The 14,769-nt window shown below is 42.9% G+C and overlaps 1 protein-coding gene across 1 annotated transcript; it reads left to right on the top strand.

Annotated features, from left to right (window-relative positions):
* The first annotated feature begins 564 nt into the window (after positions 1-564).
* Positions 565-9,880, top strand: LOC133829260 (uncharacterized). Its single transcript, XM_062259096.1, has 3 exons — positions 565-704; positions 8,711-9,183; positions 9,275-9,880. Exons 1-3 carry the CDS (start codon positions 683-685, stop codon positions 9,791-9,793), a joined length of 1,014 nt encoding a protein of 337 aa, XP_062115080.1. The 5' UTR covers positions 565-682; the 3' UTR covers positions 9,794-9,880.
* The last annotated feature ends 4,889 nt before the right edge of the window (positions 9,881-14,769 follow it).

Genomic DNA, 14,769 nt, shown 5'->3' on the forward strand with positions numbered 1-14,769 from the left:
AATTTTATTGATATTATTATATAATTACTTCAAACAATAATTATAATATTCAAATATAATAAAATTGTTCTTTTATTTAATTCAATAAAATGTCTTTACATGCTTTTACGACAATAATCCTAACAAGATATCTATCTACATCAGTAATCCGGATCTAGATCACATGTATTTCAAAAGTACTTAGCAAACCGTACTAACAACCATTGGTTAAAGATTCCATACTGTAATATGTTGCTGACTATTTTGTTTATTATTTATCATCTTAATCTTCTAGTACTCATACAAGATCATACTCTCATGAATGAATATATAATTTTTTTTGTATTTATAATAATTATTGAAACAATAATTCAAACATTCAATTAGAGGAAAACTATATTTTTATTAACTTCCAGTAAATAAAATATCTTTATACACGCTTTTAGGGCAAAACCCTAACAAATAGGTCTATACTGTGTAAACGTGGCAGAGGTTTTCAATTTAATTAATTAATATAATAAAAATATTTTAAATTGAATTAAACTAAAAATAAATTAAACGTAAAATTGAATTATATACATCAGAGGAAGAACATGATGTGGTCAACATAAAGATTGCGATTCTCTCTGCGTCCAAGTTCACGGAAGTGCTCCAATCGGAAGAAGAACATGATATTTGCCAGTCTCTCTGAGTGAGACAGAGTATGGGTTCTTTGCCCAAGTACGGTAAGTCTCTTAAAATCTTCTTTTGCCTTTTCTTTTCTTCTTCTTGTAATAATATTAATAATAATAATAATAATAATAATGTTTGAGGATTGAGATGACAATATGAATATAATGATCAACTTTTCACACTTTTTCCATTTGATTCCTTTGGCTTGAATGTCAAAAGCCAAAACATTTTTATTTATTCTTTTTTCAACTTTTTGTTCGTATTTTCACAAAAGCACTTTTATCACTCACTTTTTTTATGGGTTGTCTTGTAGTTATTATATTCAAATAACTTATACATGAGGGAATATTTATTGCCTTGTTTATTGCAGTTAGGTTAGTAGCTAACAAAATTAATGTTTATATTTTAGGTTTCTTGAATATATTAGGGATAACAAAGTAGGGTTCACACGTCTTCAATCCTTGTACATGTGTATTGGAATCTTTTGGTTGAGTGGGACTGATTTTTGGGGTTATGCGGTCTTGGTAGGGTTCAAAGTTGTCTGAAATTTTTTATCCTATTACAATGTGCAATTTTCTTTTCTTTATTTGTCTTGGTAATTGCCTGTGTAAAGAGTATAAGATATAAGGAGGCAAATGTATATAATGTTTTACCATTTGAAATATTTACGTTAGAGTGGAGTAAAGATCTCAAAGTTATTCAACACATTCCTTAACCACCTCATTTGCCTCATTTGAGGAAGTGTATTATTGAATATATGCCAGATTGAATATATGCCAGATGATGCCTCGGTTACAGTAGATGTTGTGGTGAGCCCCATCCCACACCCACATGCATAGACCCAAGCCATCCAAGATAAGTAGCCACCACCCAACAAGTGCAAGACCCACCTATCGATACCCAAAGAAAAGTTGTTGTGAATTATAACAAAGATGAAGATTTCAGACTTGAAGAAGAGGAATATGCATAAAATGTTCAAGACAAAATAGAGATGGATTCCTCAATAGATCCATATAGATGGCGGGGATCTGTAACTAGTTTGTGTAGCCAAGGAATGAAGAAAGTGCAGAATCTGATGGATATGTGTCAGAAGATGAGTTGAGAAGCCTACTAAGTTCTGTAGCATCTCAAAATTTTACTTAGCTAGATAGTAGTAGCTTGTGTTGTAGTATTTTAGTTTTCGTGGTTATTGGTTCAAGCGGGATTTAGTTGGAAAATCATAGAGATAGTTATGAATTTTATAAGTTTAATCTATAGTTTAGAAATATTAATTTTAACTTGAGGTTTGATTAATATAGCTGGTCCTAGAAATGATATTTATTTTAACCTAATGTTTAAATAGAATAATTAAGAACGTGACACTTGTTACATGTATGTTTATTAAGGATTTAAGGATAGATGAATAAATTAATTAAGGATAAACCTAGGAAGTTTAGAACCTTCCCTCAGCTATTAGGATCATATTTTACTAAGTCAAAGTGGTTTAAGAAAAATTAAGGTGTGCTGAAAGTGTACAAAAACGTGTTTGATATATCAGCGTATGCTAATATATCGCATCTATAGGAGCTGATATATCGCCTATGATTGATACGGAAAACACGTCAACCTCGTACGAACGAAACATGGAGGCTCGGGAGTATGGGGGCAATATATCGGCTCAACTTGCATGTTTTGAAAATCTGTGGAATCCGAGCTAGAAACAACCCTCAACAACTTGGACTTGTTCTTGAACGATTTTGAACGAGTTCTAGGCATTTGTTGAGTAGGAAATTCATTTTTTATTCATTTCAAAAGGAGTTAGTTTCACTCCTTGAACTCTATAAATAGGACCCTTCACTCAGCCATTTGCATCATCATTCAAGCATTTTTCAGAGCCTCCAAGCTGCTAAGTTTGTTCTAGAGAGAAACATTAGGGTTTTGGGGTTAAAAGCTTTCAAATCCAAGCTTTTCTAAACACTTGGGAAGTTAGATAGAGTGATATTTCAGTATTAAGGAGTAGATCGAAGTTCTAATCTATCTAAGGTATTCTCAATCCTCAAGTTTAGTTCATTATAGTTCCTCTTATTCTTTTCATTTTCTTCCAAATCCTAACGTTTTATAATGGCTTTTGGTTAGGTGTTTGATTTTATTGAAACTTAAGGTTTTTGGTAAGTTCTTATCTTGATGGTTTGGATCTTCTCTTCATCTTCTTTTCTTTAGGAAACTTATGATTTTTACTGTTTGGTTTTAGAAGTTTCTAATCTCTCTCTTGTCTCTAATATCCCAATTTTTGGTAAGGAAAATTGGTTAGATTTTATATGAATATTTTTATAGGCTATGCTATGCTATGTATGTATGTATGTGTTGACGCGGTTCTTCGCCAACATGTAATTAAGAAAATAAGAGAAAGAGATTAGTGCTTAATAATGAACCGAAACAGATAAATGATCTTAAAATGGACTGATGACACGACTACATTTTTAGGTGGTTCAAAGGTTAAAATCCTTCTACTCCACCAGCCAATATTATTGCTATATTTCTGGTATTTTTTACAAGGTATTTTGTTATGTAATAGAATATAACCCTTTGCAACTCCCAGGGTCTCCATATTTATAGGAGAGGGCACCTGGGAGTTGGTAAGGGGGGTCATCCTGTGACCTTCTTACACATCATGTGACTTCTGTGACATTCATGATTAATTCCTAAAACCTGACAAATGAAGTGTGGTCTAATCAACAGGTAAGGGGGATAATGGGCCGCACGGCCCAACCCAGTCGTGGGTGCCTGAATACGCACGTTCATGCTGCGTGTCCGAGAATTCAGGGATATATCAGACACGTGATGTCTGATATATGTACGTTTACATTGCGTGGTTGACTTTATAAGGAGTCAAGTTGTAACGCCCTGGATAGCCAAGACTGTTACACTGTGTGTTTATAATGTGCCAGACTTGCTAGTCAAGTCATTTAATTAAAATCGTGTTGCAGAAGCTACAAAGGTACTAGGGTTAAAAGCTTTTTGGTCTCAAAAGCCACACTTTTCATTAAGAAACATTATCTGGTTACACAGGATCCTAAAAATACAAGTTTAAAGATCATTTACAAAGGTTGTGAGACTCAGATACAATAACCAGCCATACTAAGGCAAAACAAGCAGTTAGGTAATCCCTGTCCTGGTCCACTCCTCGATCGTGGTGATCGAACAACTGGCTATGTACATTTCACCTCGGAGCTCTCCACCTCAGGCTTGGTTCAGCTTGCCCCTGCCTTTACCTGCACCACGTAGCACCCGTGAGCCAAGGCCCAGCAAGAAAACACAACAACAATAGAGCATAAGCATTTAGCAGTCAAGTCAATATCTCACATACTAGGCATATCAATTCATAACATGCACAATTTATAAACGATAACCAGGGCTAGCGCTCACAGGCTGCTCCCTCTGTTATCCCAGTGTTCATGGCTCCCAGTGGCCAAATCGCGCTCTATGCGCTAATAGTATGTACGACACTCTTAGGTCGCTTTTACATGTCCCATGGCGTGATACTAACATTGACACGATACAATTCTCGGGAGCACTTAGTCCCATCACAATCATATAACCGGGTGCAGTTTTCTTACCTTTCAATTCAATAGTTTTGATCCCTCGACACCTTGAGCACGATCCCCCTCGAGCCCTAGCGCTCACCTAAACACAATCATGGCCAAAGTAATCATCAACCCTCAAGTTCAAAACCTAGTCCCGGGGCCAATCCCGAGCCCCCGGGAAGTCCTAGTTCCACCAAACAAGGTGGTGGAACCAAACCCCAAACCTTAGGTCAAAAACCCTAGCAAATAACCCTAAAATCCCCTTCAGAAGGCAGGGTAGCGCTACAGCGCTCTTGGGAGGGCGCTACAGCGCTACAGAAAGAAGCCAAATTCCCCTCAGCATTATGGCCTAGCGCTATAGCGCCCAAAGGCTAGCGCTGTAGCGCTAGTCACAGACAGCCCAGCACCAAAATTTCACTTCTGCGATTTTCTCGAACCAACCTCAACCAAACCTCTTCCAACTCTTACCCAAACTTAAAAACAACCTCATGAACACACTCCACTCATCCCAAGCACCCGAAACACCTAAAACCCAAACACATGCTTCCACAAACTCAGATTTCACCATAATCAGTTCCAAGCTCTAAAACGCAGTAAAAACCAGCTGAACATCAAAGTTTAGAGTTTAGACCTTATACCTTTGATAGAATTTCGACCACAAGCTGCTTCTAGACTCCTTTGGCTTGCTCCTCCTCAGCCTCAAGTCTGAATTCCCTAAGGTTCCACCCAATTTCAACTTAAGCACTACAACTCAAAAACCAAAAACTGAAACTGAAGAATTCTAAGTCTTACCTCAAGTGTTGATGAACCCTTACTAAGCCTCTGTCAATTCCTCAGTCTTAAGTTAGGATCTTTGATGCCTAGTTAATCTCAGCTCTCCTCTGAGATTTACTCCAGAAATCCTCAAGAAACAAGTGAAGGAAGTACAAACCGACCTAGAGAATTCTCTCTGTTTTCTCTCCTTTCTTTTCCTTTCCTTTTCTTTCTTTTTTCAAACTTCTGTAATGTTCTATAAATCCCACCAACATAAAACCCCAGTAATACCCATCCTTAAAAGCCAAATGACCATTATGCCCTCCCTATTAATTCTAGTCCTTTAGTCCACTTAAGGGCATTTTAGTCATTTTACCCAATCCCGCTAATTCCTCGAGTGTCTCTATTATTTCCCGCTTAATTCTCGATACCTAATTAATCACCAATAGCATTCCTCAATGTCATAATAGACTCCAGTTTATCTACTAAATTCCCATTTATACCCCTGAGCTCACCCCGAGCCGGGTATAAATCCCCGCCATGACTTTCTCACTACCTTGCTCAACAGGATCGTCTCGAGTCACAGATCACAGATATATCCACATAATAATGTGGTCTCGACAATTATCACATATATCAAAGAAATTATGCCCATAATGGCCAAAATTATGATTATGCCCTTCTAACCTAATCAGGGCCTTTATGCATACTAACACACGTAGTCATGCATCTCAAATATTAAAGTAATCATATAACATGCTTTAAATCATAATCATGCATCTTAATCATTAAATTCACACATAATCCCCATTATGCCCTCCAGGCACACTAATCAGGGCCCTTAAGCCTTATTAGTGAATTTGGGTCGTTACACACGGCTTCCACCTCCAGCTTGTTCCCCGAGTTGGACGCCTTCCTGACCTGCGGTCTTTATTTTCCTGACTCGGCCCTTAAATAATCTTGGTGAACCTTTGGTTACCTCGAGCTAAAGGGTTAGGACCTGACGACAGCAGCTCCGGTCATGTGGTATCCACGTGGCTGATATAATTAGGCCATATCTCTGCTCGCTAATAGCCCGTGGGAAATCAGGGCGTACATTTGCCCCCCAAGCCTTTGCTCGTGGAACACGACGTTGTTTGGGGCCACAGTAGGGGCTTTTAGGCTTCTCCATGGACTCTCCATATTCCACCTATTACGCAGGCGCCGAATACGTGGAGCATCGTGGTTGGTGACGGTACGTCTTCGTAGAACCGCATTAAATGGCCTAGCCTATACTCAGCCGTCGTTTCGCCTTTCGAGTGGAGAGTCTCGGATCCCACATCAGGGCGATCCAACGACCCTCCTCTCATGACATTTCACGTATAAAAAGGGGTGGCCACCATACGCATGGGCCGCCTGTTTATTTGAAAATTTTCTGAATTTCCCATCTTCTTCTCTCTTCTTGTCCTCAAAAAACCCTCTTTTTCTCCCGGTTACCGTTCCCAGCATTCTAGAAGATCAGGCGCAAGGGCTCCTTTGAGGTTTTGGAACCAGTCACTCCGTCGAGGCCCCAACCTAGACGACCCCTTCATCCCCCCCATAGCAAAACACTTCGTAAGTTTTCTGACTGTGCATGCTTTAAATTTTCTTTTCACTGTAGCTTAGGTAAATAGTTCCTGTAGCTGCATGCAAGGTTTTTTTGGTTTTGTGTGGGTATGAAGGGTGTAGGCTTTTAGGTTAGGGCATCGATTGTAGAAGAAAACCATTTAGTAGCATGGCTCATAGGGTGCATTTTCTGGGGAAACCTTCTGGGTAGATTTTTGGGTATGCTTGTTCAAAATATCCAGCATTTTGGGTGCAAAACCGGGTAGCTTAGGGGACACGCTTCACAGGCGTTTTTGCACCTCTGGCCTACTGAAACTTTCCTTCCAATGCAAACTTTTATCCTGACCCTCCTGACACACGAATTCTGAGTAATCGTGGATCTGTTGGGAGCACAGGCGCGTGTTCATAGAACCGAATGGTCTCACTCTCCACGGGCTGAGCTTACCTCAGCCCGTGCAAAGGAAACACTTCTTCAGATTCTTTCTTATTCTTAGGTTGCCCTTTCTGAAATATCTTCTTTTATTCGCTAGGCGACAAGATGGGACCCAAGAAGAACGCTCCTAAGAAGACCGTAGGCAGCTCATCCTCCCAACAGTCCCAAGGAAAGGAGGTGATGATAGACTCCCCAATCCCCGTCTTTGGGCCGGCTGTGGAGCGGGAGCTCGAGGTGGTGCCCGATGCTTTTTTCGAGGCCGAGAGGATTGTCTCGAAGATCACTGACCAGGGGAGAGTGAATAAAATATTCCTCTCCCACAACATCGAGCTAGGGAGGGGCGCCCTGATCGCCCGACCTCCCCTAGAAGGTGAGCGGAGCTGCGCACTGCTCAACGAGGAATATGGGGCTTGGAGTGATGAGCACTTCAAGGCTGGGGCCTTCCTCCCGCTATACCAATATTTCGCCAACTTCCTCAACTATGTGAAGTTGGCTCCTTTCCAGCTCCCCCCCAACTCCTATCGTTTGTTGGCGGGGTTGAGATATTTGTTCTTGAAACAGGAGTGGGAGGTCCCCACTCCGGCAGATATCTTATATTTTTTCTGCCTCGAGGCCAGCCCAGAGCAGCGGGGGCGAGGCGACGGGTTCTACTACCTGACCCGCTTCCCAAACACGGCTGCGGTCATCGAGCTGCCCAACCAACCCAACGACTTCGAAGACCAGTTCTTTATGTCCAAGGGGTTTCGCAACTACGAACTTCATTACTTCAACCATCCTCGTAAGTACCTTTACTCTTAGCTCGTAAGTTAAGTATTGATTAGCTCCCCCTTTATCCATTTCTGACTTAGAATAATTCTGCAGCCATTTTCGTGAGGACAGACAAGTTTGTGATCCTCGGGAGTCAGTACGAGATGCTGGCGGGTCTGCCCCCAAGTGAAAAGGACTACCGCCAGCTCATGATAGATGAGATGATGCTGGCATGCAAACTGATCTCCCCAGGCCAGACTTTGAACCTGAGGAAACTGCGAGGGCCTCCCCCAGCTCGCGAGATGAGGCCCATTCCCGAGGAGGAAGCCGAGGGAAGAGATGAGGACGAGGACGAGGAGGATGAGGTGCCCCCCGTGAGGCGGAAGAGGGCACGAAAGGTCGCCCAAGAAGCTAACATGGAGAGGGCCCACTCCGGGGCAGCAGCCGGCCCCTCTGGCCAAGGTAACCCATATCTATTTAGGGGCTTAGATAGGGCCACCGCAGACCCCCGGCTAGTTAGGTTCAATCCAACGCCATCGAAGTGACCCAGACCTTGACATAGCCCTGCTCCATTGTGTCGACCAGCTTGTGCTAGATTACGAAAGTAGCCGCCCTAGGGGTACCGTAGTCGTAGACAACACCCTAGCCTTTAGGTCGGCCTTATTTGAGGAGTATGGGACCAACCTTCAGTCATGGCCCTCTCTCCGGGAGGGTACCGTAGCTCCAGGTCTCAGGCAGTACGTAGAAGAGTCTAGTCCTGAGCTAGTTTCGAACCCAGAACCCGTGCCAGCCCGTGAAGTCATTGTCTTAGATTCCCCCGCAGAAGCTCCGAGGCCGATGGTCGTGACCATAGATTCCTCTTCTAGCTTAGGGGGTAGGATCCTTTATGATATATGTTTTTGAATTATGTTTTCTCCTTATCCTTGTTGTTCTTGCATAAATGCTAACTTGTATACTAATGTTGTCTTTGTTTTGCCAGAAGAGATGTCTCAGCCCGGGAACAAGGATTTGCGAGCTAGGTTCACCGAAGGGAACTCCTCCGCCGGGACCTCCGGGCCCATGGTGAAGAAGCTCCGGGTGGCAAAGAAGGCCGCTGGGACACCAACCAAGTCCCCTGCAAAGGGGAAAGACCAGACCCCAGCTCCCCAGGCCAAGGTACCTCCACCTCCTGTAGCAATGGAGAAGATGCCCCCGCACCCTCCACGAACTCCTGCCTTCGTTCGGGATATGGAGATGGAGCCTGGGACTTTGGTAGCTGTTGCCACCGAGGTGCGCATTCCGGTGGACCCCCAGGCCTTGGAGAAAATTCCTGACGTCTTTCGGGGGACGGTGTACGAGACGGCGACCTACACCGTCGACCACTACTTCGGGGCCACCGAAAGGGACCTACGGGCAATCGAGACAAGGAGCCCGGAGAGTGTGATGGAGTCTTCACCGGGAATGGCTCTAACGGTAAGCTGGCTTTGCTCTTTTATACTTTGGTTACCATGCTTTGCCTTGTCTCTCTTTTTTTTTCTAAGGTAGTTGCCTCTTTGTTTTGTAGGGCGCTCTGGCTCTTCACCGGAGCATATCCAGGTCTAAGGCTCGGCTCGAGGACATGAGGGGCAAGTACCAGGCGGTTTTGACCGCCCATCAAATGACCTTGGCCGCCCTGCAAGCGGCCCAACAGCAGGAAAAAGAGGCCAAGGATGCCATGGCGGCCTTGCAGGCTGAGCTGGATGCAGCTCGTCCTAAGCTTCAAGAGGCCGAGGCTACCAAGGCCGCCCTTGCTGCCGTGATGGCTGAGTTGGACTCTACGAAGACTGGAGCCGAGGAGGCTAAGGCCGCCCTGGCAACGGAGAAGGAAGCTTCTAGCTCTGCCATGGAGGACATGCTCTACCATTGTTGGGTCTTCAACTCGGACGACGACTTCTCCTTTTTAGGAGTGGACTGGGAGGACTTCCGGGAAGGGTTCAAAGCTCACCTCCAGCAAGAGGCGCCTTCTGAGACTAGGGAGGCCTCCACAGTGGCCGAGCAGGAGGGCGAGACGGCGACCTCAATGGAGCAGCCCGGTGGAGCCTAGGGCCTTTCATTTTCTTTTTACACATATATATATATATTGTAACTTTGTATGAGGTTTTTTCACCTCGAGACAACTGGTTTTAGTCAATTTTTGATTCTATGCACCTTAGTTTGTTTTTTTGCCATGATTGATACTCTTATATTTTTCTGGGAAAAACATATTAACCAATCTTGATCCAATTTTTAAGACGAATCCTGGTTAAATCCCGGACCTCGCTTTAAAAACTTAGTTCGCGTTAATTCTTTGACTAATATCTTTTGCTTTTTAAGAAAAACACTTATTAATCAATTTGAATCAACTTCTAAGTTTTAGGACCTGGTTATGTCCAGGACGTTATTTTGAAAACTTAGTCCGCATTAATTCTTTGACTAATATCTTGTGCTTTTTAAGAAAAACTATGATTAATCAATTTGAATCAACTTCTAAGTTTTAGGACCTGGTTATGTCCAGGACGTTATTTTGAAAACTTAGTTTGCGTTAATTCTTTGACTAATATCTTGTGGATTTTAAGAAAAACACTGATTAATCAATTTGAATCAACTTCTAAGTTTTAGGACCTGGTTATGTCCAGGACGTTATTTTGAAAACTTAGTCCGCGTTAATTCTTTGACTAATATCTTGTGCTTTTTAAGAAAAACACTGATTAATCAATTTGAATCAACTTCTAAGTTTTAGGACCTGGTTATGTCCAGGACGTTATTTTGAAAACTTAGTTCGCGTTAATTCTTTAACTAATATCTTGTGGTTTTTAAGAAAAACACTGATTAATCAATTTGAATCAACTTCTAAGTTTTAGGACCTGGTTATGTCCAGGACATTATTTTGAAAACTTAGTTCGCGTTAATTCTTTGACTAATATCTTGTGCTTTTTAAGAAAAACACTGATTAATCAATTTTAATCAACTTCTAAGTTTTCGGACCTGGTTATATCCAGGATAGGGCTTAGTTTGTGTTAATCCATTATCAATATGTCGTGTTTTTTAAGAAAAACATCGACCAATCGATTTGAATCAACTTCTAATTCTTTAAGGCGACATGGTTATATTAGCCAGGTACCATATGCCCCAAGCTGATTGCCACGGACCATGCATATCCCCGTGGAAGAAGGGACTTTCAGCGCGAGGTGGCGAACGGAGGTGATGGCTTCAAATGCTATAAGTGTAGGTCGGCCCAAAATGGCATTGTATGCAGCGGGGCAGTCGATGACCACGAACTCAAGGAGTTTTGAGACTATCCGAGGTCCCTCTCCTAAGTTGATTACAAGCTCGATCTTTCCTATAGCCGCTGATCCTTCTCCCGAAAAACCATACAGCATCATGGAGGTCGCCTTCAGCTCGGCGACAGTCAAACCCATCTTCTCCAGAGTGGACCGGAATAGAAGGTTTACCGAGCTCCCATTATCGATCAGCACCCTCCTAACCCTCCGATTAGCGAGATGCACTACTACGACCAGAGGGTCGTTATGAGGGAATTGGACGTGGCCAGCATCTTCTTCAGTAAAAATGATTGGTTGCTGTAATGCCCCAAATTTCCTAATAAGGTTTAGGACCTTGATTAGGAGGTCGGGAGGGCCATAATTGATTTCTTATGGTATTTAATGATTATATGCATGTTTACGTGAATTATATTATTATATGATGGTGAATGCATGCATATGGGTTCGTATATTAATTATGAGGGAATTTTTGTAATGTGGCCGCTGTGGGCGTAATTGTGTATTTTGGGTGCATGGTTGTGATTAATTAATATAGCCATACTATAAGGTGGATTGGTTCGAGCTATTCGGCATGAGACGATCATGAAATGTAAGTGTTCGGTCTAGTCATAACGGGTTTAAGTTCGGGGCTCGGGGTGAGTCTTGGGGTCATTTTGATGACTAGAGCATTACCGGGAATAAAAGGGTAATGGGATTTGAGATTATTGAGAATAGCGGGAATTGGAGAGCGTTAATTATAATTAACGGTATAGGTTGGAAAGGACAATTTTGCCCTTGGGGTGGCTTTAGGAACCTTAAGTGACCTAGGGGTATTTAGGTCATTTAGTTTGGATATATATGAGGTTTAGTAGGCTGTGGAAAACAGAACAAAATGGAGCTTCATCCTCATCTCCTCCTTTCTCTCCTGTACATGATTTCCCTTCATTCTTCCTTTGAATTTTGAGAGCCCAAATTGAGGAGTTAAGCTAGGAGATCAAAGGTGGGAGCTTAGGAACTTGATTCAGCCATCTAAGGGGATTCAAAATCAAGTTGAGGTAAGTTCCAGCCATTAGTTTCATGGTATGCTCTGTTTTGGCTTTAAACTTTCTGCTTGTGATTTCTTGGTAAATAGTTGGAATTAATGGAAGTTTAGTTGATGTTTAACTTGGGTTTTGATGTGGGTGAGTTGTTGATAATGTTTAGTGGTTGAATTGGATGTTAGGTTGAGGTTTGGGACTGGTTTGAAGGTTTGGTTTCGAGGAGAAACGCAGGGGAAGCAAGCTGGTGGCTTGCTGGTTTGCGTAATGTGCCGCGGCCTGGCTATGGTGTGCTGCGGCCTGAGTGTGTTTCTGGGAAGAATTATGCTTCTGTTTGAGGGTGAGCCACGACATGGCTATGGTGAGCCACGGCCCATCAGGGCATTTTTGGCCAGAAATGTGTTTTTAGCTTGGGGATGCTACCCATAGGCCTCGAGGTCAATCCTACTACCCGGTTAAGTGTGGATTGATGTCCCGGAGGCTAGGTATTGGTTTGGGAACCTATGTTGATCATTTTTATTGATGATATCCTATATTTGGTTATGACTAGGTGATCGCTAAAGGACTAAAAGTTGATCGTTCTCAAGGGTCATTCTTTTAATCATTCTAGCTCGAATCTGAGGTAAGAAAACTGCACCCTGTGTATATGTGACATGCATGGCTATTCTTGATGCATGTTGGTTGGTTATTAAACATGACATGCATGGCTATAATTGGTGCATGTTGGATTGTTAAGTATAATGCATGTGATGCATGAGAAACATGTGATTAGGACATGCTTTGAGTACCGAGTATGATATTGTTCAGAGTCTGTGCCTCTGGGTTTGTGCATGGTCCTAATTGTATTAATACTTGTTGAGTAAGCATGTTGAATACCTTGTTTATGGATATTGGACATGTGACACATGTTTGGTGGCATGACTTACTTGTGTATGGCACTGACTTATTAGTCAGAATTGGCAATGGTGTTGGATTCATCTGTGAAGCTATGATTTATTAGTCAAGTTCACAATGAGCTGAACACTGGTCGTGTTTCACTGACCTGAGGGTCAGAAACGGCATAAGCGTCGAGGACGTAGGGCTGAGTGAAGATTAGATCTAATCGATATCAACGTTGAATGGCTCCATGGCATTAATGCTGGACCGACCCTAAAGTTGATGAACTTATAAGCGCTTGCCTGGTCTAAGACCAGATGTTCAGAGCCAGGGCATATGGCCGCGGTGACTGTTTTTCACATGGCTAGGGAATGCTGTTCCACAGTTACGACTCTAGAGTCGGGAGGAAGGTTATGTTGGTGACCAATCACCATGCACCTATCCTGTTGAAGCTAGTGAGATGCTCACTCATTTGTTAAGCCCTGGTGACCCTACCGTCACATGGCTAAAGGGTGCTGTCCCCCAGGTTATGACTCTATGGTCATGAGGAAGGTTATGTTGGTGACCATTCACCGTACACCTATCCTAATTGAACTTATGAAAGGATAACCTATCAGTTAAGCCCTGGTGATCCTATCATCACATGGCTAAAGGGTGCTGTCCCCACATTTGTGACTTTTGTGATAGTCACCAATTTGTTTGGACTGTTGGTCTTGAATAATCAATACAATTACTGTTGATATTATATCATGTTATATTATGTTTTCTTGCTGGGCTTCGGCTCACGGGTGCTATGTGGTGCAGGTAAAGGCAAAAGGAAGCTGGACCATCCTTGAGTTGGAGAGCTTAGGTGATAACGTGTACATATGCAGCTGCTCGTCCGCCACGGCCGAGGTTTAAAGAGGAACTAGGGTTAAACCCTGTTTTGCCGCTTAGATCGGCATGTTGTAAATAGTTTTCTGTAATAGACTCTGAAATTATATTTTTGGGATCCCAACGTATATATTAAATGTTCTAGTGAAACGTTATATCTTAACCAAATTTTTTTTAATCCTAAACCGCTAATCATACTTAGTTACATGATTTTGGCCAAATGACTCGATTAGCGAGTTTAGCACTGTTTACAAGGAACACCGTAAAGATCCCTGGAGTTGGGGCGTTACAGTTTCCTTTCCAATCACTGCTGCTTTGGCAGAGGCTGCTCGGGGATGAACTCTACTCCATTATGAGCCTTGAGTTCGTTTATGTACCTCTTTTGGGCACCCCTGCTCATGCCAGCCAAATGCAGACCTCCCGATATTGTGGATATCTCTCCTCCTATCACTGGATGAGGGACGTCTTGATCTACCCGAGACCCGGGCTGACTGACCGGGACTTCCGGAGCAGGTCGGCTTGTTGGAACCCTGTTCCGCGCATACTGAGCCAAGGGGCCTGCTCTGATGAGAGTCTCAATCTCATCTTTCAAGTGTCTACAATCATTGGTATTGTGGCCAACGTCGTTGTGGAAACGGCAAAACTTGGAGGTGTCTCTCTTCCCCTTCTGGTGCTTTAACGGCTCCGGCTTCTTCCAGGGGAGGCGAGCAGAGTTTGCTAGGAAGATGTTCTCCCTAGAGTGGGTGAGCTCTATATAAGTCGCGTAGACCAGCTTAAATTTTTCTATGAATTTATTCTTCTTTGGGACGTGCTGGTTGCCTTCGCCGTTCCCCTTTCTCTTGCCTCCACCGAACTGGTTATTCTGTGTAACGTTCTAGGTTGTTGTCACGACCTCCGTTCCCACTCCAGCGGGCTGCTCAGGGACCTGGCTGGTTCCTGCAGCTGAGGCTTGGGCCTCCTCCAAGTTGATCTACCTTTGGGCCCTATTTAGGAAT

Source organism: Humulus lupulus, chromosome 4 (genome assembly GCF_963169125.1).
Source record: "Humulus lupulus chromosome 4, drHumLupu1.1, whole genome shotgun sequence".
Lineage (NCBI taxonomy): Eukaryota > Viridiplantae > Streptophyta > Magnoliopsida > Rosales > Cannabaceae > Humulus > Humulus lupulus.

Excerpts from the sequence above, each read along its gene's own strand:
- LOC133829260 (XM_062259096.1), top strand. The coding sequence starts at position 683 with ATGGGTTCTTTGCCCAAGTACG. Across the intron at positions 705-8,710 it reads GGGTTCTTTGCCCAAGTACG|AAGAGATGTCTCAGCCCGGG; the intron begins GTAAGTCTCTTA and ends TTGTTTTGCCAG. Across the intron at positions 9,184-9,274 it reads CACCGGGAATGGCTCTAACG|GGCGCTCTGGCTCTTCACCG; the intron begins GTAAGCTGGCTT and ends TTTGTTTTGTAG.